This window comes from Bombina bombina, chromosome 4, assembly GCF_027579735.1.
Source record: "Bombina bombina isolate aBomBom1 chromosome 4, aBomBom1.pri, whole genome shotgun sequence".
In the NCBI taxonomy this organism is placed as follows: Eukaryota; Metazoa; Chordata; class Amphibia; order Anura; family Bombinatoridae; genus Bombina; species Bombina bombina.
In genome coordinates this window covers 925,592,993-925,619,085 of record NC_069502.1, presented here as the reverse complement: position 1 = coordinate 925,619,085, position 26,093 = coordinate 925,592,993, and the positions used below count along the sequence as shown (strand labels likewise).

The following is a 26,093-nucleotide window of genomic DNA, read 5'->3' as shown; positions in this document are numbered from 1 at the left end:
CATAAAATAAAATATTGTATTTTATATCCCTTTAACTAGGAATATAACAATTTTGTTTTGCTTTCATAAGGTAACAATTTTGTGCTTGATGGATATTAACAGCAGAAGCATTTTGGGACTGTGATCACAGGAAACAACACAATATCAGCCAAAGTTCAGAAATTATTAGCTACTGAAAACCATGGTGAGATTGTGATTGAATCCTTGATGGGCATTATTTTTTAATTTTGTTTTTAATTTTGACTGTTTAAATGCTAGAATGAATGTTCCCCTTGACATTCATTATGCCATTTAACATCAGCCAACATACCCTATACGTCACCTGTTATTTTTAGTGGGATTAAATAGAGCAGCGAGACTGCACAATTGCCGTATGCTTTAGGGGTGAGGCATGCAGTAATAGCATATCCTTGCCACTCTTGTCAAGAACTTCGCTATTACAGTACTGCACACCACTTAGGACATGCGACGTACAGGGTGTGTCTGTGTTATAAAGGGATTAATATTTCTATAGAAAAAAGGCTAACATTTTTTAAATTTACTGAATGTTCCAAATCTTTTAGTCAATAAAAATAATCATAGATTTACAAAGGCTGAATAATCCGGTGCCTAAATCAGACACAGGATGAAAAAAGAGAGACAGCGCTATAGAAGTGGCTTTAGATATAACGAGACTTGACTCAGAAAGCTACATTAAACAAATAAAAAATGTAATACAAAAATGGTCATACAATGTACATAAAATATGTTTATAAGCCAAGATACTTGCACTTAATAGCAATATAAAAGAGGAGTATCCGTCCTTGGCAAGCAGTAGATGAGATAAATGCTGGGAGCCGGCCGGCTGTTGCACACACTTCTTACTACGCGTTTCAAGGTCCATGCCTCTTCATCAGTATCTTGGCTTTTAAACATATTTTATGTACATTGTATGATCATTTTTGTATTTTTTTTTTATCTGTTTTATGTAGCTTTCTGAGTCAAGTCTCATTATATCGAAAGCCACTTCTATAGCGCTGTCTCTCTGTTTTCATCCTGTGTCTGATTTAGGCACCGGATTATTCAGCCTTTGTAAATCTGGAATTTTTTAAGCTAAAACAGCAGCTTTTTAATTATCATTAACATTTTGTCATTTTTATTAACATTTTCTGTCCCTGTTTTCCACCAACAGACATATACTATTTGATTATTAGACATTAGTTAAAGCTTTATCTTAATATAACTATTTTTAAAGGTGTGCTTCAAAGCAGTTTCAATAAATATAATTTAAAATTCAATTAGGAAAAAAAATTGGTTCCTGCTATTTAAAAAGCATGAATGTAAAGCTTAGGAGTCGGCCCGTTTTTGGTTCAGAACCTGGGTTACGCTTGCTTATTGGTGGCTAAATGTAGCCACCAATAAGCAAGCGCTATCCAGGGTCATGAACTTAAAATGGTCCGGCTCCTAAGTTTTACATTCTTGTTTTTTAAATAAAGATAGCAAGAGAACGAAGATAATTTGATAACAGGAGTAAATTAGAAAGTTGCTTAAAATTGGGGCTGAATTATCAAGCTCTGAATGGAGCTTGATGCCCCTGTTTTCGTGCGAGCCTTCAGGCTCACTGTAAACAGCAGTTATGAAGCAGCGGTCTAAAGACCACTGCTCCATAACGTGTCCGCCTGCTCTGAGGCTGTGGACATCAATCCGCCCGATCCTATACGATCGGGCTGATTGACACCCCCTGCTAGCGGCCGAATGGCCACGAATCTGAGGGGGCGGCATTGCACAAGCTGTTCACAAGAACTGTTTGTGCAATGATAAATGCAGACAACGTATGCTGTTGGCATTTATCGATGTGCGGCAGACATGATACGTGACATCGTATCATGTCCGCTCGCACTTTCATAAATTGGCCCCTCTGTCTGAATCATTAAAAAAAATAAAACAAAATTTATGCTTACCTGATAAATGTCTTTCTCTTGTGGTGTATCCAGTCCACGGATTCATCCATTACTTGTGGGATATTATCCTTCCCAACAGGAAGCTGCAAGAGGATCACCCACAGCAGAGCTGTCTATATAGCTCCTCCCCTAACTGCCACCTCCAGTCATTCGACCGAAGACAAGCAAGAGAAAGGAGAAACTATAGGGTGCAGTGGTGACTGTAGTTTAAAAATAAAAAACACTTGCCTTAAAATGACAGGGCGGGCCATGGACTGGATACACCACAAGAGAAATAAATTTATCAGGTAAGCATAAATTTTGTTTTCTCTTGTAAGGTGTATCCAGTCCGGGGATTCATCCATTACTTGTGGGATACCAATACCAAAGCTATAGGACACGGATGAAGGGAGGGACAAGGCAGGCGCTTAAACGGAAGGCACCACTGCCTATAAGACCTTTCTCCCAAAAATAGCCTCCGAAGAAGCAAAAGTATCAAATTTGTAGAATTTAGAAAAAGTATGAAGCGAAGACCAAGTCGCCGCCTTACAAATCTGTTCAACAGAAGCCTCATTTTTAAAAGCCCATGTGGAAGCCACCGCTCTAGTGGAATGAGCTGTAATTCTTTCAGGAGGCTGCTGGCCAGCAGTCTCATAAACTAAGCGGATTATACTTCTTAACCAAAAAGAAAGAGAAGTTAAGAAGTCCTTAATCCAAGAATATGTCAGATAAACCAGTACTAAATCATCTGCTATAACGTTTAGTTCTTGTAAATAGAATTGTTAGTGGCATATACGTTGAAAATGAATTCATAACTTAAAAGGGACAGTCAACCCAAAATTTCAAATAGGTAATTCCTATAAACTTGCTAACGATTATTATTTTAAACTATAGCACAATTTAGTAGCCTAAAGCGTTTCTAAGTATTAGTACTAACTTTTGTCTCGTGTGGCTGTTTAAAATGTCCGTCTGCCCCCTCCCATATTTCGTCACAAGTATCTTCATTGTGCAGCTCTAACAGCTAATTTTCGCCCATACACACTCCTGTGTCACTCCTGTGTTTTGCGCATGCGCAGTGCGCCGATAACGCTGTAGGGGGGAGGTTTCAAATAGGAACTCTAAATCCCTTCTCATTTTCCTACAGCGTTATCGGCGTACTGCGCATGCGCAAAACACGGGAGTGTGTACGGGTGAAAATTAGCTGTTAGAGCTGCACAATGAAGATACTTGTGATGAAATATGGGAGGGGGCAGACTGACATTTTAAACAGCCACACGAGACAAAAGTAAGTACTAATACTTAGAAACGCTTTAGGCTACTAAATTGGGCTATAGTTCAAAATAATGATCGTTAGCAAGTATATAGGAATTACCTATTTGAAATTTTGGGTTGACTGTCCCTTTAAAGGGATATGAAATAAAAAACAATTAACTCATGATTCCTATAGAGCATTAAGTTTTATGAGAATTTTCAATTTACTTCTAATAAAATGTATTTAAAGGGACATGAAACACATTTTTTTTATGATTCAGATAGAGCATGATGTTTTAAACAACTTTCTAATTTACGTCTATTATCAATTTTTCTTAGTTCTCTTGGTATCTTTTGTTGAAAGAAGGTTCAGGAGTGTGCACGTGCCTGGAGCACTATATGGCAGCAGTTATGCAAGAATGTTATCCATTTGCAAGAGCACTATATGGCAGCACTGTTTCCTGTCATGTAGTGCTCCAGACACCAATCTAGGTATCTCTTCAACAAAGAAAACTATGAGAATAAAGCAAATGTAAGTTTTTTAAATTGTATGCTCTGTCTGAATCACAAAATACAATTTTGGGCCACATCACACCTTCAAAACCACTGCTCTATATGAATCATGAAAGAAACAGTTGGTTTCATGTCCTTTTAAAACTCTCTACACCTGAATATACTGGAAGAATTTTGCAACATAATTGTGTTTGTAAAAATCCTTCAATTAAAAGTTCATTGCTGAAAACAATATTTTTTAAAGTGACAGCAAACACCTTGTAAATTAACATACTAGGTGAGTGTGAAAATGTTTTCAGTACACTGACACTTTGCTTGTTGCAGTTGGTTTTCAGTAGTCAAACTCCACCCATCAATTGCCTTATGGAGGAGCTAATCCATACTTGTTACTGGAGTAGACACAGGTAGCCACTGTTCCTTATCACCTCTGCTGAGGCTAATTAGGGACACATATATGGCAGGGTTAGACTTGTGAAGTATAAAAACATACTGGGTGAGTCTGATAAAGTTTTGAATGAACTATGACCTTATTTAATGCAATTGTTTTTCAATAGCTAAACTCCAACCCACTTGACTCATCTGGAATAGACACAGCTAGCCACAGTCATTTTGTTAGCAAAATCTGAAGCCAATTAGTGATTGACATGTGACAGGGTTAGGCTTGTAAAGCCTAAAATGTGTACTATCAGTTCTCAGAAATGGAAAACTATTATTTTTCAGATTTAAACTACAGGAAAAGAAGGCGACACATCTAATATAAGTATAATTAACATTATTTTTACTACAGATAATTGAACATTTTATATTACAATCTCAAGGTGTTTACTGTCCCTTTAAGTTGCAGGAAATTCTGAAGAGCCAAGTGGCGAAGAATTCTCACATAATCCCAATCGTTTCATTTGGCTACAGCATCAAACGCCTGATGAAAGGGCGTGTCCTCGAAAACGCCCTGTGTGGAGGAGTCTAGCCATAGGTTTTATATTTGATCTCTATACTTTTATGTTTGAGATGCATATGTTGCCCTTATCTTTAGAGAACATTTATATAGTCTTTTTTTTATTATTTAATCTCTCTGTACTTGTTTGTACCAATGGGATATAACATCTCTTGCAGTAAAAGTTATACTATGTATTAGTTCAATTGTTCTTTTGGATGTTATTGTTTCAAACTAGATATCTTTTATGACATTTTCCATTATTTTTTAGATTTCTGGATTTCTTTTTTTAACCTTTGGTTAAACTTTTTTTTTTCAAGTTATAGTATGGCGCTTTAGATATATATATATATATATATATATATATATATATATATATATATATATATATATATATACTGGGCTCAAAATTTCAAGTCCTAAGCTACTAGCCAGCCCAAAATGTTACTCGCCACTTCTGATCCCAAACTGTCAGATTTTGATACATAGGAGATTTTGTGTTTCATTGACGGTGAACATTGAAATCTAACCTGCCAAGTGGCATTGAAAACACACAGACGCAACTCTTCCATTTGGCTACAGTATCTGCTCATTAAAAAGTCGTTCTCGGCTCTGTGATGGGTTACTTCATTAGAATGTGGTAATTAAAAAATGAAATTGCTACAAACGGGAAACAAAGCTCTAATAAATAGAACTACAATGTCAGAATATGACATTTACTTTCACCAGAGGAGATATAAACATTAGGTTACAAGTCTCAGGTTTGTAATTTGACATTTTCTTCCACCCATTTGATTTCTTTAAAAGATCAGATGGGGACACACATAAAACCGGAGTACTGCCAGACCTACCTCTGCACTTGCAGATAAGGCATCCGTGATTGTCTTCTTCGAATCCCATTGGGCATATCTTGCCGCACGAGACATCAGGACACTTCTTACATCGACATATATCACAGCCATGTTTGTTCTTCCTGGAGAGTAGGAAACAAAATTGGAAAAAAAAGGTCTTCAAAGCTGTTAAGACATGGACATGAATATTTATAAACTCTTTAATTAGTGATTTGTACCCAAGGTCTTTCATTTTATTTGTAAAACTATGTATTACAGTAGTGGGTAACATATTTCACATTGAAGAGCGCAACTCCTGCTAAGATCTAAATTTTATCATTAAAGGGCCATAATAATTGAAAAATAACATGCTCTTATGTGTTTGAGCATGTCATTTTATGACTACGACCCTGCTCAGGACCTGCGGTGCACTTCTGGTCCGGAGCGGAACCCGACACTCATCCAATCAACAGCGTCAGTCGAATGAATCAGATATGCAACTAGCGCTACATTTTTATCCTAAAAATGCATTGGTTTCAAAAAGTAAAACATCAGATTGGTTGTTTAAATCCCCTCTTTTCTGCACATTAAAATATTTAAAATATTTAAACATTTAAACATTAAATCAACTAAAAACCAGCCCCTTGAAAATGAAATGAAAACAATCTTAAATGTATATGAACTCAAATATTTTCTTTCATGATTCAGGTAGAATATACAATTTTAAACAACTTTTCAATTTACTTCTAAGATCTAATTTGATTCATACTATGGATATCCTGTGTTGAAAAGCATATCTAAATAGGCTCAGTAGCTGCTGATTGGTGGCTGCACATAGATGCCTCGTGTGATTGGCTCACCCATGTACATTGCTATTTATTCAACAAAGAATATCTAAAGAATGAAGCGAATGAGATAACTGAAGTAAATTGGAATGTTGTTTAAAAGTGTATTCTCTATCTGAATCATGAAATAAACATTTTGGGTTTTGTGTCTCTTTAAATATATATCTTTCATTGCAAAAAATAAAATTTGCGATAATGCAACATTTCTTAATATCAAACTGATTTACCCTCGCGTACCTTACAGTGATTTGTTTTCTACTCTTCCAGATGCAAACAGCTGTAGTCAATAGAAACTGTAAGACTTGCGTCTATTGAGACTGAAGGTGGACGCTCACACTGGTTTCTACAAAGTGCTGGGTCTCGCAGGATCTGCAATACTGTGCAGAGGCTGAAATAATGAAGCCTGTGCGATTGTACGTGCACCTTCAGTCTCAACAGGCAGATATCTACAGCTTCTGATTGGCTGAGTCACTCCATTTCTGGAAGAGGAGATAAAATAACTGCACAAAGGGGCGGATAATCGGATATATAAGGAAAGTGAGGTAAAGGTAAGGTTAATTTTAGAAAATAGTTTATTAATAAAAATTTTTTATTAAGGAATTGAAAATGTATTATTCAACGGGACTTAAGGGTTTGGATAGAGCATGAAATTGTAAACAACTTTCCAGTTTTCTTCTACTTTCAATTTTGCTTAGTTCTCCTTTGTTAAAGAGTAATTCAATGTGAACTCAGGAGTGTGCACGTGTCTTTAGCCATCTGGCAGCTGTGTTTGCAACAATGGTTATAGCCATGTTATGCATAGTTGCAAACACTGCTGCAATTAGGGTTGCCACCCGTCCTTTAAAATACAGAACACTTCTAAGTTACACATGCTGCAGGGTGTGTAGGGAGGAATAGGAATAGAGCTGTCCAGAAGCACAATACATGTTCCTCCCTGCACACCCTGCAGCATGTGTAACTCATAAGTGTCCAGGAAAACATGGCTGAGGTGGCAACCCTAGCTGCAATAGCCTGAACAGATACGAGCACTAAGCTTCTGTCAGTCTACCTAGATGTATTCGTCAACAAAGGATACAAAAAAACAAAATACATAATAGAAGTAAATTGAAATGTTGTGTAAGTCACGTTTAATTTTCACTTTACTGCACCTTTAAGGTCTTTAGTGTTCAATATGTGAGGTAATAGTTTTGTTTCTCTGTAGGTTCTACATACAATGCAGGGTTCTCCACAGAAAATGTTGCCAGCTGGGAGGCATTATGAAGTGTAATATTTTTTAATATTATATCATTTTCTGCAATCCACAGCACAAATTAATTGCATAAATTAACATAAATATATTTAATGATAATCTGTGCAATAAAAAATGAAAAATTTTAATATTAGCTCATTTTAACTTAATATTGGCTAAAATTTTATCCGGCCGCAAGTAAAATCAGCCGGGGTGCACCCGCTAAAAAGGTCCTGGGGAGAACACAGCAATATATTCTAAAAACATTTTTGTGCATTGTTTTGTAGTTCAGGGCCAAGCTTATCTTATCTTTTCCTTTGTTGTGGAACAAATATAAATAAGTTCCTGTACTGATTAGGCAATCACTCACTATGTAGCATTTTGCAAGGTCAAATGTATCAAGCCACACCAGCCAATCAGGGGATAGTTGAAAAAACACAATATATATTAATTATAAACTATGTCAAATAAATAAAGTACATCACAAAGTATTTTTTTTTCCAACTTTGCATATCTGAACATTTTATGGGAATTTTAATTTGCAGTATAATGTTCTTTTGTAAGGATTTTGGCACTGACTTAGGTTGTCCTGTGTCCAAATCAACAAATCTGCTTGTTATTTTATTTCTCTTTTTTTTCTTGTTGTCCAAAAACATCCACCATTTTTTAGCTGAGGTAAACATCCTAGCTAATGACCTGAATCAAATGGAACCCAATTGATTATAAAGCTTCTTTCATGCAGCTGTTGGCAAATTTGTTTTAATAAGTAGACCCACATGAGTCATCTGTGGCTTTTGACATTCTTCGGGGAATTACCTTGGTTCTGGACTAGCTGTATTAGGCCGCAATGCCTTCTGGGAGCTTCGTAGAACAAGAATGAACAAAAAAATAACTTTATTGCTGAATAAACTTTCTAATCGGTACTAAAAATCAACACACTCTAATAGCTGTTTTGTTCTAAATCTCTGTACATTAAATATATTTCATAATATCTCAAGGGCATAATTTATCTTTATGTGGAATGCTCCACAGCATATTGATTGTGGCAGAACTATAGAAAACTATTTAATATCATGTAAGGCCTAGATTCAGTCCTGGTAACCAAGTATTTATTAGCTTAAATTGTGCTTAAAGGGACATTCTAGGTAAAAGGGACATGCAATTCAAAATTCAGATAAAGCATACAATTTTAAAGAGGTAGGAAAGTCAACATTCATTGTTAAGACAGAGCATGTGAATTTATTTCTCTTAGCAAGTGCACCTTATTCTTTTAGTATTCTTTTTTGAAAAGCATATGTAGGAAGACTCAGGAGTAGCAATGAAGTACCGGGAGCTAGCTGGTGATTGGTGGCAACATGTGTTCATTTAGCTCCCAGTTCACTGGTGCTGACTTTAATTATGTGTTTAACCCTTTTGCACAAAAAACATATAAGGGCTCAAAATCTCAGGTGTTAGGGAAAAAAAGGCTGCAAAGGGCTTTAACGTTGAGATACATACATAAACATATTAGTCGCTGTTTTCCAGGCTTGGATTTTAAATGCACTTGCATTTATAGTGTATATTTTTTCCTTCATGAATAAAGTTATCTTTTTTTACTACATCTTGAGACTCGCCGGTTGTTTTGTTTGTTGCTTATTACATACATATACATGTCTCATATGTATTTGTATGTATGTATGTATATATATATATATATATATATATATATATATATACAGGTAGCCCTCAGTTTACGCCGGGGTTAGGTTCCAGAAGGAATGGTTGTAAATCGAAACCGTTGTAAATTGAAACCCAGTTTATAATGTAAGTCAATGGGAAGTGAGGGAGTTAGGTTCCAGGCCCCTCTCAAAATTGTCATAAGTAACACCTAATACATTATTTTTAAAGCTTTGAAATGAAAACTTTAAATGCTAAACAGCATTATAAACCTAATAAAATAATCACACAACACAGAATAAATAATTAAACTAAGTTAAATGAACAATAACATTTGCTAAACAGCATTATAAACCTAATAAAATAATCACACAACACAGACTTTACTTGCATTTTTCTTCAAACAGTTCTTTCTATGCATTAAAATCTGGACTGATTTATAGACAGGAAGATCTTTTTCCTTTGAAATCTGCTCTATAGCTTAGGTCTGGTTAAACTGATTAATTTCAGCTTGCTTGGCTTGCATATCTTTGCTGCAACACAAGCGGACAGCTCCACCTACTGGCTATTTTAATCAATGCAATGCTTCTCAATGCTTTTCAATAGCAGTCACATGACTGAAAAAAAAGGTTGTTATTCTGAAACGGTGTAAATTGAACCGTTGTAAACCGAGGGCTACCTGTATATATATATATATATATATATATATATATATATATATATATATATATATGTGTGTGTGTGTGTGTGTACAGATGTATTTATATGTGTTTGTATTTACAGATATATATACACACACATATAAACATATAAATACATATATAAACAAATATATAAGTGCATTGGAGCCCTTTGCAGATAACTGGATGAAAACATGTATAAAGCATATTTATGCAATATTCATATTTAACTGTGTTTAACTGTTCATTTACTATAAATATTTCACATTTAAATGTTCTGCCCATAGCAGAATATGTTCTATGTATTTATAAATAGATATACCTATATATATATATATATATACCTATATATAATCATGTATATATATATATATATATATATATTTCTAAATAAATAGAACATTCTGCTGTGTGAAGAACATTGGAATGTGAAATATTACATTTTTCCATGTCGGTTTAGCGCACTTGGGACTATGCGATCGGGTTTGCATGCAAATAGGGTAACTTCTACAGGGTAATACATTGTCGTGCGTGCAATATTGTAAGCTCGGCCTTTTTGCTCATCGGGTTAGCGCGCAAAGGGAAAACAGTTTACTTTAAACCTGACGCGTGCAAAAAGCAATTTTACTACTAAATTTAAATAGTGAAAATTTGGTTTAAGATTACTTCAAACTGTACAAAGTCAGTTAATATAGTGCTCAAGACACATCAACCTCAGCTTACCAAGGTATGTTCTTCAAAAAAGGATACAAAGAAAACAAAATACATTAGTTAACAGTAATTTGAAATAAAGAAAGTCTCTTAATACAGCATGCTCTCTCTGAACCATGAAAACTTAATTTCATGTCCCTTTAACCCCTTCGCTACCAGGAAGGACCAAAATACTGGAGAATTTTTATCATTTTTGCTATCACTCTTTATTTACCCATGAAAACTATATATATATTTAAAGCAGACAACCCAAGGTATTGATCCAGTTTGCAGTTTAGGGATTTTATTTTATATTTTTTTTTTTAATTTCTGTAGTGTAGGGATCCCTCCTCACACCACCTCCCTTATCCACGTCAAACAGCTTTCTAACCTTTCCCCCACCCCACTACTCCCCACCATCTTTATGCTTATTATAGCTTATTATACTTATTTATAAAAAAATTATCTTATACTTATTAAATATTTTTTTATGTAATGTACAGGGCCCCATCCCTCCCTCTCCCATCAAAATAATTTTCTGTACTGTAGGTAACCACACCCGCGCCAACACAGGATCGTTACAGACAGTGACACACTCTGTAACGATTGCGATCTGGCTTCATATGCTAAGGGAGCACGATTAGTGCCACAATATAGGCACTATATCAACACAATACGTCGGACAAAGTACTGTGTGGCGTAATATCAATGTCCAAATGGTGCAAGGGGTTATTGCCTGGCATATGTGTCTAACGTTACAAATTGTGCTTTTGGCTTCTCTGGGGAGCTTGGGACAACACACATTTTTAACCCAAAAACAAGAGCTGTTTAATGTCCCTTTAAGTCTTTAGTATAGCAACTTGGAACAGCTGGATTTGACAAGTTAGTTTTTTTTGTGGATACAGAGTTTGGTATACTTCTAATAGCAAGTCAGACAGCTTTTTGTTGTTTATGTTCTAAAACATTTTCCTCTCATGTAATATTTCGCTATTAATCGAGGGGATTCACAAAAATGTAATAAATCAATATGAAGTTGCTATCAGAGTGATTAATATTTGCAATTTCTTAAAGAGACAGTAAAAACCTTGTGATTTGTATTTAAAATGTTTAGCTATGCATAATGAAACACATTTGCAATATATTATCATTGCCACATTTTCAGGTAATGTAGCTCTGAAAATTTAGCAATTTCCCATGCTTAGAACTTGAAATGCGCCTGCTGAGTCATCAAGGCTAACTCTGCTACATTTATGTTCATAATTGGCTCTATCAGATAACAACTTTAAAGAAATGAACTTTATGCTGACAGTGGAAAGCCTTAAATGGACAAGAAACCCAAAAATGTATGTCATGATTTAGATAGAGCATACAATTTAAAACAACTTTCCAATTTAATTCTATTATCGAAATTGCTTAATTCTCTTGGTACCGTTTGCTGAAGAAGCATCATTTCACTACTGGGAGCTAGCTGAACATATCAGGTAAGCCAATAACAAGAGGCATATAAGTGCTGCCACCAATCAGCAGCTAGCTCTCAGCCTAAATAGGTATAATTTTCAATAAAGGATAGCAAGAGGACAAAGCAAATTAGGTAATAGAAGTAAATTGGAAAGTTGTTTAAAACTGCATGCTCTATCTGAATGCTGAAAGAAAAATATTGGGTTTCATGTCCCTTTAATGTCTGTGGACTAAAGCCCAGATTGGCTTCTCCAGTTAAAGGGATATGAAACCCAAACATTTTCTTACATGAGTCAGATAGATAAAAAAAAAAAACTTTCCAATTTTCTTCTATCAAATTTGCTTCATTCTCATGCTATTCTTTGTTAAAGAGATCTCTAGATAGGTAGCGTGCACATGCCTGAAGCACTACATGACAGGAATTAGTGCTAACATCTAGTACTCTTGCTAATGTATAACATAGCTTGAAAACGGCTGCCACATAGTGCTGAAGACATGTGCACACTACCTATCTAGATATCTCTTTAACAAAGAATAGCATGAGAACAAAAAAAATGTGATAATAGAAGTAAATTGGAAATTTGTTAAATTGTGTGTTTTATCTAAATCATGAAAGAAAAACGTTGGGTTTTATGTCCCTTTAAGGCATATGATGGGTGGCGTTTGACTACTGAAAAATATCTGCAGTAAAAAGGATGTCAATTTGTTATAAAAATGCTAAGACTTGGCTGATATGTTATTCTATAGCAGAACAACAGAAATGTCTTGCAATTATAAGGTGTTTACCTTTAACCCCTTAATGACCACAATGTACCCTGTATGTCACTGGCCGTTAAGGGGTTTTTCAGGACATAATAGCACAAGTCTAGAAAGAACACGCTATTAATGCACTCCCTCCAGCAGGCTTTGTGGATTAGAGCAGTCTCAACGCTGGTGGCAAGACCGCGCTATAAAACAATTAAGTACCAAAAAAAGGCCAGTGACATACAGGGTACGTCGCTGGTCCTTAAGGGGTTAAGATTAATAAAAAGATTTTTAAACTATTATGTTAACATTTGTTCTCTGGTTAAAGGGATAGCCTAGTCAAAATAACATTTTCATGATTGAGATAGAGCATGCAATTTTAAGCAACTTTCTAATTTACTCCTATTATAAAATTTTCTTTGTTCTCTTGGTATCTTTATTTTAATGTAAGCTTAGGAGCCGGCCCATTTTTGGTTCAGAACCTGGATAGCGCTTGCTGATTAATGGCTACATTTAGACACCAATTAGCGCTAATCAGGTGCTGAACCAAAAATGGGCCGACTCCTAAGCTTACATTAAAATAAAGATACCAAGAGAACGAAGAAAAATTGATAATAGGAGTAAATTAGAAAGTTGCTTAAAATTACCTGCTCTTTCTGAATCATAAAAGTTAAATTTTGACTAGAATATTCTAACTGTAGAACTGTGTAACTGTATTGGTTTATGGAAATAGAGAGGTAAACTACAAAACCACAACTACTAGGTACTAAACCAAATAGAGAGGTAAACTACAAAACCACAACTACTAGGTATATAAAAAAATATACATGAATTAAAAAAATGTACTGTACTAATCCTGCCAGTAATGTTCAATTAGATATCGTTCTTTTCTTATATAAAACTGGCACTGAACCAGCTGCACCCTGCACTGTTTATGGTTTTTAATTACTGATGTTTGATTGTCTTACTACAAATTAATACTGTGAATAAATCTAGCAGGGCCAGTGGGTTAATAAGTTAAAGGGACATTAAACTCAAAATGTAATTCCACATAAAATGTTTAATTATGCGTAGTAAAAAAGAAAAAAAGAAAAAGCAGTGTATTTTCATTCTTTATTTTGACGTCTTTTCCTTTGAAAATGATAGCTTTCTATTGTCACAGAGATGCTGGAGTGTATCAGAACCCTCACCTTGTTACATGCTACACAGTGACTGCTTGATCAGCACAAGCGCTTATTTATATCTGCTATTAATTGGCCGCAGCAGAAGAGATAAGACACAAAACATTAAAGAAGATTTTAAGGGATGTGCCCCTGGAAAGTAAATCATTGTAAAGTTTGCTAAAAAATTAACAGTTCTAAAGAATATTGTTTATATGCAATGCTTAAAGGGACACTAAACCCAATTTTTTTCTTTCATGATTCAGAAAGAGCATGCAATTTTAAGCAACTTTCTAATTTACTCCTATTATAAATTTATATTTGTACTCTTGCTATCTTTATATAAAAAGCAGGAACGTAATGCATAGGAGCCGGCCCGTTTTTGGTTGAGAACCTGGGTTATGATTGCTTATTGGTGGGTAAATGTAATCCTCTAATAAGCAAGCGTTAGCTATGGTTCTGAACCTAAAATGGGCTGGCTGCTAATATTTACATTCCTGCTTTTAAACTAAAGATAGTAAGAGAACGAAGAAAAATTGTTAATAGGAGTAAATTAGAAAGTTGCTTAAAATTGCATGCTCTATCTGAATCATGAAATAAAAAAATTGGGTTCAGTGTCCCTTTAAAGGACCACTCAATGTAGTATAATTGCATAATTAACAAGTGCATAATAAAAAGACAATGCAATAACACCTACTATGAATTTCAAGTAAGCAGTGGATTTTTTTTCTGCCAAATGTATTTTTTCTCCCATTTTCCAGCCCCCTGTATCATGTGACAGCCATCATCCAATCACAGACTTTTATACATATACCCTGTGAGCTTGTGCGCATGCTCAGTAGGATCTTGTTCCCCAGAAAGTGTGAATATAAAAAGACTGTGCAAAATGTAATAATGGAAGTAAATTGTAAAGTGTCTTAAAACTGCATGCTCTATCTGAATCATAAAAAAATATTTTGACTTGAGTGTCCCTTTAAAGGAACCATACATGAGCAATAATAAAATGCTCTTATATACTACAGCATTTTATTATTTGAATATTAGTTGCAGAGAACTGTGTGTCGCTGTGACTGGGTAAAAGCTTTTTCTCTCCATGTCGGCAAGTTTTGGAAAATGGGTCACAGTTATAGGAAAGCAATAGATATAGTTAAAGGGATATAAAAACCAAAATGTTTTCTTCCATGATTCAGATAGAGCATGTCATTTTAAGCAACTTTCTAATTTACTCCTATTATCAATTTTTCTTCATTCTTTTGGTATCTTTATTTGAAAAGCAGGAATATAAGCTGAGGAGCCGGCCCATTTTTGACACACCAATCTCCAGCTAGCTCCCAGTAGTGAATTGCAGCTCTTGAGCCTACCTTGGTATGCTTATCAACAAAGATTACCAAGAGATCAAAGTAAATTTGATAGAAGTAAATTGAAAAAGTCTGTAAAATGGCATGCTCTATCTAAACTGTGAAAGTTTTAAAGGCGACTTTCATGTCTCTTTAATAATTAAATGTTCTAATTATTAGAATATTTTATTATTACATAAGATTGTGCCTTTAAAGGGACATTCCGTTAAAAATGTATATGCACATAGATGAATTACATCCTTGTATAGAAACATATTTACAATATACATCTACTGGCAAAAAATGCTTCTAGTGAAAGTTATCACTGTTTTAGTGTTAACATTTTTCTCTGCACGTGCATGGGAAGCATAGCTAGATATTGCCAGTGCACCAGCATTTTAAACACTGCAGCTGCTCAGAGCACCAGTGGGGCTTGTAACCATGTCAGCAACTAACAAATTGACTCAATACCAGATGGTACAAGCCCTTTAGACTTTCTGAACAAGTGCTGTGTTATAAATGCTGGTGCACGGTGCATACGTAAATACACTTTTGAAAAAGCTATAGCTTTTATTAGAAACATTTTTGCCAATATATGTACAGTACAAAAATGCTTCTATTCAAAATGGAAATGCATCCGTATGGATTCCAATTTTGGCTGTAATGTCCCTTTAAGTATCCACAAGTTAATGAAACATATATCATTTTTTATTTGTGCTTCAGTGGAGAACATATTGTCCCAGTAGCCTATATACCTATTGCTTCCATGTTTCCATGGAAATACACCGGCTATACACAGATAGATGCGTAAAGGTTCCTCATATTATGTGAAGCTGTTCTCGCTCCAAGTCATAGGTTATCAGAGTAATGAAACATACAGCCACATCTAAATGTTTCCCTATCTAAACTATTCTAATGTATCCCATCTTATTCCTATATGATAATGTTAAAGGGTTAATTTTAAAAAAAATTAACAGTAAAATATCAGCACATCACAGAAGCTCTTTCCTGGAATAAGCACAGCCATAAAACTACTGAGATGTGAAAGCAAGAAAAGTGATAAAGAACTTTACACTGCATTGAGCTGACAATATAACTCGTTCATCCATGCCAGTACTTGAACTGAAATATAGTATACAGTGCATTTGATTCATAGAAATACTCACATTCTAAAGGAACACTCAATAAAAGACATCTAGACAACATCAAAGTATCATATATATCTTACTGATCTCACCAACTTTAAAATGATAGCTGCTATCTTATGTTGGACGTGGACACCAAACCGCTTCTGGATTCCCTAAAAACCAAAGAGCGACCTCCCTTCAGATACTACTGGTGTATGATGCTTTATTCTTTAAACATGAGAGGATGGGGTTAGTTTTTTGTTGTGCTGTCTGGTAAGCTCAAATTTAAAAGAAATCTATTCTGCATAAAACCCTTTTAGTGCTCTTGATTCGCTAGATCAATATCTCTCAGCTAACAATGCCCGACTCAGTAATCAAAAAGGAAAATTGTGCAATAAAATGGTTATTTCCCTTTGTGTTCATCAAAAAAAAAAGGAAGTTGCTGGGCAACCATTAAAAGTTCAATGCAAATTCTTTATCTACGTATATTAAAGCGAGATTCAACTAAACAGGTAATATCCTCATAACATGTTTAATTAAAGGGACATGAAACCCAAACTTTTTCTTTCATGATTAAGATAGAGCACTGGTTTTCACACCTGTCCTCAGACCTCTCTAACAGTCCAGATTTTAAGGATTACCTTGGTTGACAGCAGGTAAAATAACCATGTTAACTAAGATTACTTCACCTGTGCTCTAGTTTAGATATCCTCAAAATCTGGCCTGTTAGGGAAGCCCGAGGATAGGTTTGAAAACCAATGAGATAGAGCATGTAATTTTAAAGGGACATTCTACACCTTAGTCATCTTAATGTCTTACCTTAGATTAATCTGCAAATAACGTTCTGCACTCTTTCTATATTATGCAGCCGGAACAGTAAAAAAGTTATTTTAAAATGAATAGTGTTTTTGGCCAGTTTGAAATGGCTGCCAAGCTCAGCCCACTGATGACATCATGATCTGGGCTGCATATGGTGTCCAATCACAAAAAGCTCACTAGTTGAATTCAACAGACTGTCAATGCTATTCAGTAGAGTGCCTAGATGCATCCCAGATTGTAATGTCATTAGTGGGTGGAGCTTGGCAGCCATTTCAAACTGGCCAGAAACACTATTTATTTTAAAATAACTTTTTTACTGTTCCTGCTGCATGATCTAAAAAGGGGTGCAGGAGGATAATTGCAGCTTAATCTAAGGTAAGACTTTAAGATGACTAAGGTGTAGACTGTCCCTTTAAACAACTTTCTAATTTACTTATATTAACAAATTGTCTTCATTCTCTTGGTATCTTTTGTTGAAAAGCAGGGACATATGCTTAGGTGCCAGCACATTTCTGGAGCACTATATGGCAGCAGTTTTACAAGAATGTTATCTATTTGCAAGGGCACTAGATGGCAGCACTATTTCCTGCTATGTAGTGCTCCAGATGTCTACCTAGGTATCTCTTCAACACAGAATATCATGTGATAGAAGTAAATTGTCTGCTATGTCTGAATCACAAAAGAAAATGTTTGTGTTTTCCATCCCTTTAAGGAAAATAAAACAACATTGTGATATACATATACTAATTATTTTGCCTGTTTTGCTGTAAAATAGATCTGAAAATTGTACATACTACATGCTCCACAGAGGATAGAGAGACACCATCAATACTTTTCAATTTACTTATACTATCACATTTACTTTGTTTTCCTGGTATCCTTTGTTGAAATGCATACCTAAGTAGGCTCAGGAGCAACAATGCACCACTGTGAGCTAGCTAGTGACTGGTGGCTACACACATATTATTCTTATCATTGATTCCCCAAATGTGTTCAGCTCTCTCTCAGTAGCATTCCTGCTCTGGAACTGATTTTAACTATGTGTTTATGCATTAAAAACATTACTATATACAAGCAAAATTGTTAACAAAGGGCCAGATTATGAGTGGAGTGCAAATTAAGGCTTCTGCTTCAGTGTTAATTGCGCTAGAAGTAAGATTTCTGCGCTCATCAGGTTGCGTTCTTATTACGAGTTAAAAGTAAACTGTTTTCTCTCTCGCGCTAACCAAAGCACAAAAAAGCAGAAGTTAGAATATCGTGCGCGGGTTCACATATTCCCCCATAGAAGTCTTGCGCAATTCTGATTGCAAATTCTCATTTGCGCTAACCTGGCGTGAAAATATGAATATATCACATTCTAATGTTATTCGCACAGAAGAATATGTTCTATTTATTCATAAATTAATATTTCTACATATATCTGATGGTATTTTGGTACAATATATATCTATACCTATAGATCTATATGATTATATATAGGTATAGATATATACATATATATATATAGGAATATCTATTTAGAAATACATAGAACATATTCTGCTTTGTGCAGAACATTGGAATGTGAAATATTTACAGTAAATACATAGTTTAAACATTTATTAAATATGAATGTTGAATAAGTATGCTTCTACATGTTTTCATCTACTTAACAGCAAAGGGCTCCAATATATTTATAAATATGTATTTATGTGTTTATATGTGTATATATGTCTGTAAATACATATACACACAAATAAATACATATGTAAACAAATATAAACATATATCTATACATACATAGACATATTTAGACATGTGTACGTATGTATCTCTATGTTAAAGCCCTTCGCATGCCTCATATCTTTGAGCCCTTATATCTTTTGTGTGCAATATTTTTTTAAATAATTTTATTGATAGTGTTATTAGGAGTGTAACTGTATTTTGTAATGTATTTTGATGTGTTTTGTGTAACTTTTTAGTTTCGCAAAACAGTTAACTAGAGCTCTGAAATCACGGTAATCATTCTAGCGTAAATCGCAATAGCGCTCAAGCGATCGCGTTTACGTTCAACCAGCGATAAGGCCTATGAGCACAAACACTTGCAATAAACCCCTTATCACTTGGAGCGCAAACATTTGCACTTCACCTGATATCTGGCCCAAAATAGGGTATTTTCTTTTTGCACTTTTATGTCCCTTTAAAGGGACATTAAACACTAAATAAATATTAGATAGAATCATGCTCACTGTGAATAACATGTAAATGTATTTTTTCTTATGTATTTTTAGACTTATTTCTTTTTTTAAATAGTGACAAAATAAGTGTAAAGTTTTAATGTCTATAAAACAATGGGAGCTGCCATTTTGTTACTTTCTCTGCTGTGGCCAAATAGGGAGAGTTATAAATAGGTCAATCTAGTGTGCAGCCAATGAATGAAGAATATAACAGTATTCTGTGAATTTAATATGCCTTATAAATGTACAAATCAAACATAAGTTAAACGTTAAAAGATTTTTTTCAGTAACAATTAATTATATGTGTGTGTTCTGTGTGCAAACAATTTACCATGCAAGGGGTTTCTGTGCATGAAAAACTTGTTATGTAGTTTCTCAGAATTTTTAGAAATAGAGAAAAAAAGTATATAGCAAAAAAAAAAAAAATTCCAGTCAAATTTGAAATGCACTAGAATCCAATCTAAATTTGGCTTTAATTTAAACTATCAGGAAATACATTATGTACCGTATATCTAAATATGAATGGCTAACTCAAAGGGACCTCTCCAATTTCTAAAGGAGACTGACAAGTCTAAATAAGCATGACAACTAAAAGTAGTTTTATTCAGCACAATTTTTTTTAAAGTACTAAATGTTGTACATATTGATTCACCTTCTAATCACATACCTTTTAATGACTGTTAATACTCAATACAGAAGATATAGGGTGGCCACTATCTTGCATTTCATTCATAAAAATAGTAAGCATTAAAACTATTTATAATTTGGATCTGTACATCTGGCAACTGCAAAAATAACTCCTAACCAATCATTTTTGCCCATATCTAACAGAAATATGTATGCAAACAGGAGGTACAAATGACCTATACGCATTTCACAGTGAGGCTTTCTCAAAGATCAAATTGAAAGTTATTCCAATCCATTTGAAAACTCCACAATATCTGACTTATCTATAGATTTTCACATGCATTTGTCACATACTAACACCTCCTATAGTTTTGTGTAGTAACAATTTGACAATATTGTTTTCGAGCCATCATTATAACCCTCAAAGTGTTTGGAGTTAGAATAATGTTATTTATAAAATAACTGAAAATGATATGAACTTATCAATGTATTTATTTTTTAATTTAAAACATACATTTAAACATTAAACAGTTATCCTCAATACTCGATGGGTTTCCTTTGTCCTGTCACAATCTATGTTTCTATACGTATCATCATTTTTTCAAGCCAGTTTTTAAAGGATCAGTAAAGTAAAAATTAATTTTGCATGCAATTTAAAATATAATTTTTTTTTCAGTTTACTTAAATTATTTAATTTGCTTTATTAGCTTTGTTGAAATAGATACTTAGGTAGGCTCAGGAGCAGCAATTAACTACTGGGAGCTAGCTGCTGATTGGTGGTTGCACATATTGTGCCTCTTGTCATTGGCTCACCTTTGTTCAGCTAGCTCCCAGTAATGCGTGTGTTCTTCTTCAACAAAGGATACCAGCATAAGCAAGAAAATGTGATAATAGAAGTAAATTGGAAAGTTGTTTAAAATTGAACTGAATCATGAAAGAAACATAAATGTGGTTTCATGTCATACAGTATCCAGAACACAATGAAACAATTAAATTTTCAGTGTTAAAATATAAATCTTGAAATAACTAAACCATAACGATATTATATCCAGATATACAGTAGATACTTCCTATTTATTACTATAACAGGGTATGCAATTCTCAGCTTATAATAACAAAAAGCTTCTGAGAATAAACATTTGTTGTTGCCATAACAACAGGACCTATCAATAACCACCCTGTGTGACTTTAATACACTGAAATACAAGAAATCATGAATGAAGCAGAAACTGGAGTGAATAAATCTTTTTTTTTTTCCTTTCTTCTTCAGATAACAAACATAATTTTCAATTAGGGTGAAGTGCACAGATTAACAGCAGGTGGTTTTATGGGTGGTGTCATTTGTTTAGAAGAATTGGGGAAGGGAAACAAATCAATTACAGGAAATCTGAGTTGACAAGCAAAGAACATTGAACATAATTACATTTTACGCAAAGATCAGTGAATTCTAAAAAAGACACACGCCCAAAACACATCTGCAGGATGTTCTAGCGCATATTAATAGCTGACCATGATTTGCAATAAGCAGTGAGGGCCACTTCTTTATTTATTTCAGTATTTTCATTTTCCATAAAAACAAGCGAGGAAAGCACCAGACTCAGGATAAAAGGATGTTTAATAAAATATTAAAATACAGTGATGGGCAACTTCCTAACACATGGGGGACATAGATCAATATTTTAGAAACTTAAAGGGACATGAAACGCACATTTGTTCAAGTCATGATTTAGATAGAGCATACAACTTCCCAATTAACTTGTATTATCCAAAGTACTTTGTTTTTTTTGTATCCTTTGTTGAAGGAGCAGCAATTCACTACTGGGAGATAATTGAGCACATTAGATGAGCCAATGGCAAGAGGCATATATGTGCAGCCACCAATCCTTAGCTAGCTCCCAGTAGTACATTGCTGCTCGTGAAAATTGGAAAGTTATTTAAAATTGCATGTTCTATCTGAATCATGAAAGCTTAATTTTAGCTTTATAGTCCCTTTAAGGGCGTCATATAAATGTTTGGTTATAAAAGATATACTAAACCCAAATTTTTTCTTTCATGATTCAGATAGAGCATATAATTTTAAGCAACTTTTTAATTTACTTCTGTTATCAATTTTTCTTCGCTCTCTTGCTATCTTCATTTAAACAGCAGGAATGTGAAGCTTAGGAGCCAGACAATTTTAGGTTCAGCACCATGGATAGCACTTGCTTATTGGTGGCTACATTTAGCAAACCAAAAAGCAAGCATAACCCAGGTTCTGAACAAAAATGGGCCGGCTCCTAACTTTACATTCCTGCTTTTTAAATAAAGATAGCAAGAGAACAAAGAAAAATTGATAATAGGAGTAAAATAGAAAGTTGCTTAAAATTGCATGCTCTATCTGAATCATTACAGAAAAAAATGTGGGTTTAGTATCGCTTTAAATGCACAAATATAAAATATTTATTAAAAATATCCAGTGGCACAGGTAAGGCTGCATACCTGTATACTTCCTGTGCAATCAAGCTAAGTCTGATTACCTGTGTACTACTGAGTTGTGGCTTCCTTGTTTGTCCCCAAATCAATTATTTTTAGTTCTGCTTTGTCCTGAGGGCTGCATGTGGTCCATAGGCCAGTTCACCATCCCTGTATTCACTACTAACACTTGTTGGCGGTGTGGTCATGTGGGGAGTGACATGGCCCACGTTTGTATTCAGAATTTTTGGAGAGAGGTAATAACAGAAATAGAAAATATCTTCGAAACACAATTCCCATTAGACCCTTTAATCTGGTTACTAAATAAACTACCAAAGATTAAGTATAAACCATATTTGAAACTGTTTCATATAATGACTAATAGCATCAAATTCTTTGATTGCAAAAATAGGAAAAGTAGAGAAGTACCACACCTAACCATGTGGATACGAAGAGTTTCTGAGGCTCTGGACCTGGAGGAGTATCATTATCTTAAAACAGACAAAATGGTCATATATGCTGAGATTTCACTCACATAAGAGAAATACACCTCCTCTACAACACAAAAACATGGGAACATGTCTAACTCAGACATAAGGAGTTACAATACATAATCACTAACAGATTTACTGTCACACATATCTGTTTTCCCCACTGTTGCTTTCCCATAACTCGCTCGAAAACCGAGACCCACTGAATACTTTATGAAAACGTTTTACTTTCTGTTATTTTTTAACGTTTTACTTTCTGTTATTTTTTACTTTTCTTTTTGACTATTATTATTATTACTTTACTGTTGCTTTTCAGGGGTCAAAATTCACGAGGACGAAACATTATTCACACTTAAAATGTGTAGACTCTGTACGACATGTTTATATGTAGGCTCGCTACAGTAACAATTAAGAGACAAAGGGAATTAGCTTTGGCTCATATTTTGTTGGAGCTGCGTCTCCTGACTATTGTAATTATCTTATGTTCTATAAATAAAGCTGATTAAATATATATATATATCTTATCACTGTTTCTATCCCTACACACATTGTTGTCACAGAATCCCCATATTTATACAGACAATCAAACTCATGTGTAAGACTTGCATTATAAAATTATGAGAAGTTCAAGGGAATTGTGTGACGTCTGGCCAGGCTATTTTACACTTCTCATTTCAAGGTCACATGCCTTCCTCACCTCATATATTATGTATTTATGATTCTATACAGCTCTGTAAGTGAGTAACTAGTATATATTAAAGGCTGACAATGATTTTGCAATAAGAAATTAAGAACACAAAACCAAGGATATTTAGCCACCAATAAGCAAGCGTAACCCAGGTCTGAACCAAAAATGGGCCGACTCTTAAGCTTTACATTCTGACTTTTTAAATAAAGATAGCAAAAATGAAGACAATTTGATAATAAGAGTAAATTAGAAAGTTGCTTAAAATTGCATGCTCTATCTGAATCATTAAAGAAAAAAATTGGGTTTAGTATCCTTTTAAGGCTCCAAAAGTCATGTGAAAAGATTCAAACGCTTCTATAAAAAGAATGTTATCAGTTATTGAAGGTAACATTCAAACATTATGTTTCAATACCCTTTTTAAAATGAAGTCAATAACATGCAAAATTTAAAATATGTGTATTACTATTTGTATTTTGACTGGGTAATCAAATTCTAATTCTATGTTCAATGTTACATTTGATAAAGAAAAAGTAGAAGGTTATTATACAAAATGAATACCAAATGTTCAAACATTCAACAAACGAAAAAAGGATGACATTTATTTTTTTTTAACTGGTGCACCAGAACATTTACCCATTTGTATCACTGAACGTCTGTGCTTAATCTGCTAGCTTTAGTAATACACCATTATATATAATAATGGGTAAATACAAATACTTCAAGGAAAACAATCACTAAAATATTATATCACAGTCATGGGACAGTTCTTGCCAAAGGCCTGTAATAAAACTTGCACTTTTTTTATTTTGAAAAACCAGCTTTATTAAAGTTTAAACCCAAATGCAAAGATATAATATCCATTACAAACCATATAAAGTCGAAATATATATAGACCATTTACTGGACTATTTTAAAGATAACAATGGAAAGAAATTCTCACATATTTGTGTACTTTGTTTATATATATAAATATATATAACTGACACATAAAAAAGGACAGTAAACCTCTTAATTTTTTTTTTAGAAAATGTTTAATTATGTGCAATAAAACAACTTTAATATATATATATATATATATATATATATATATATATATATATATATATACAGTACATATATATATATGTTATGGGGAAAGTAAGGTATACCCTGATGTAAGATCATAAATCCCCTCAGAATGAATGCGCTTCATTGAGTCACCACAACATCAAACATATATACGATGCACTGTAATTCCCCAATCTTTTTTGCCTTCCTTGAACCCCCCAGGCGGAGGCAAAAGATGGGGGAATTACAGTAGATCAGGCTTTACCCACAGCTGCTTGGGTAATGTCCGTTTTACCCGGGTAATCCTGAGTGCTTCCCAGGGTTCTGAACCAAAAATGGGCCAGCTCCTAAGGTTACATTCCTGTTTTTTAAATAAAGATACCAAGAGAACGAAGAAAAATGTATAATAGGAGTAAATTAGAAAGTTGCTTAAAATTGCATGCTCTATATGAATCATGGAAAAAAAATGGGTTTCATATCCCTTTAAGCAAAGGGGGCGGAGAGATAAAAAGCAGCAGTAGGATAAAACTATAAAAATCAATTGGGCTTTTTTTTAAGATCACATTATAGCGTTTTCAATCCCATTAGCAAATGGATTGTATATCATTGTCAGGATATCTGTGAGTGTTATTAATTAACATATATATTTATCTACACCAAATAATACATTTATTTGTTAAGCTATTTGTAACACTGACCCCCCTCGCTGCTCAAGACATCTACGAGAGAGCAAAAGGGAAACATTTGTTTCAATTAGTGAAGTTGACGAACCCTTGCAATGAGGTAATCAGTCTACAATATCCAACATTTGAAGCCTTACTATATGCGAATTAAAAACGGTTTTACAGGAGAAAGTGACAATTCATGCTTCGGTGCAAATTGCCCCATGCTGAGTTCAAATCCATGGAGTTCAGATGTCATCTTACCGTGAAATAGTAAAGAGAAGTTAGAAATTCATCTATATGAACTGTATAACTCTCAAATATTTTATTTAGACTCCGACTCTGTAAATAAATGTATATTTGAGGATCTGAGAAGAAATGCCTACCAGTAACATATTAGATAAGTATTTGCTGAATTTAATAAGTAGACATACAGATATTTAATATTTATATTAATATGGGATAATAATCCAATATAAATATAGCTATATGAAATTACATCTGATTGCTAATCTCAAGGTATGTATGTGATTATTAAGATAATAACTGAGAAAGTAGTTGAGTCCATGCTGAAGGTATTATAATCCTTTAAAATCCTTTTATAAAAAATATGATTTTTAAATGCATTTTTAAAATACTATAAGTAATATACTCATGTTTAGTATGAAAATACTCAGAGAAATTGGTATTATATGGTCCCACACATGCTGAAAATATAAT

At 34.0% G+C, this 26,093-nt stretch overlaps 1 protein-coding gene across 3 annotated transcripts in view; it reads right to left on the bottom strand.

The window, feature by feature from the left end:
- CRIM1 (cysteine rich transmembrane BMP regulator 1) overlaps positions 1-26,093 on the bottom strand; it is a 1,124,265-nt gene that overhangs the window by 174,923 nt on the left and 923,249 nt on the right. For all 3 annotated transcript variants that reach the window (XM_053711878.1, XM_053711879.1, XM_053711880.1), the window contains one exon: positions 5,469-5,590. In XM_053711878.1, coding sequence (XP_053567853.1) covers positions 5,469-5,590 — 122 coding nt within the window. The remainder of the gene's footprint in view (positions 1-5,468; positions 5,591-26,093) is intronic.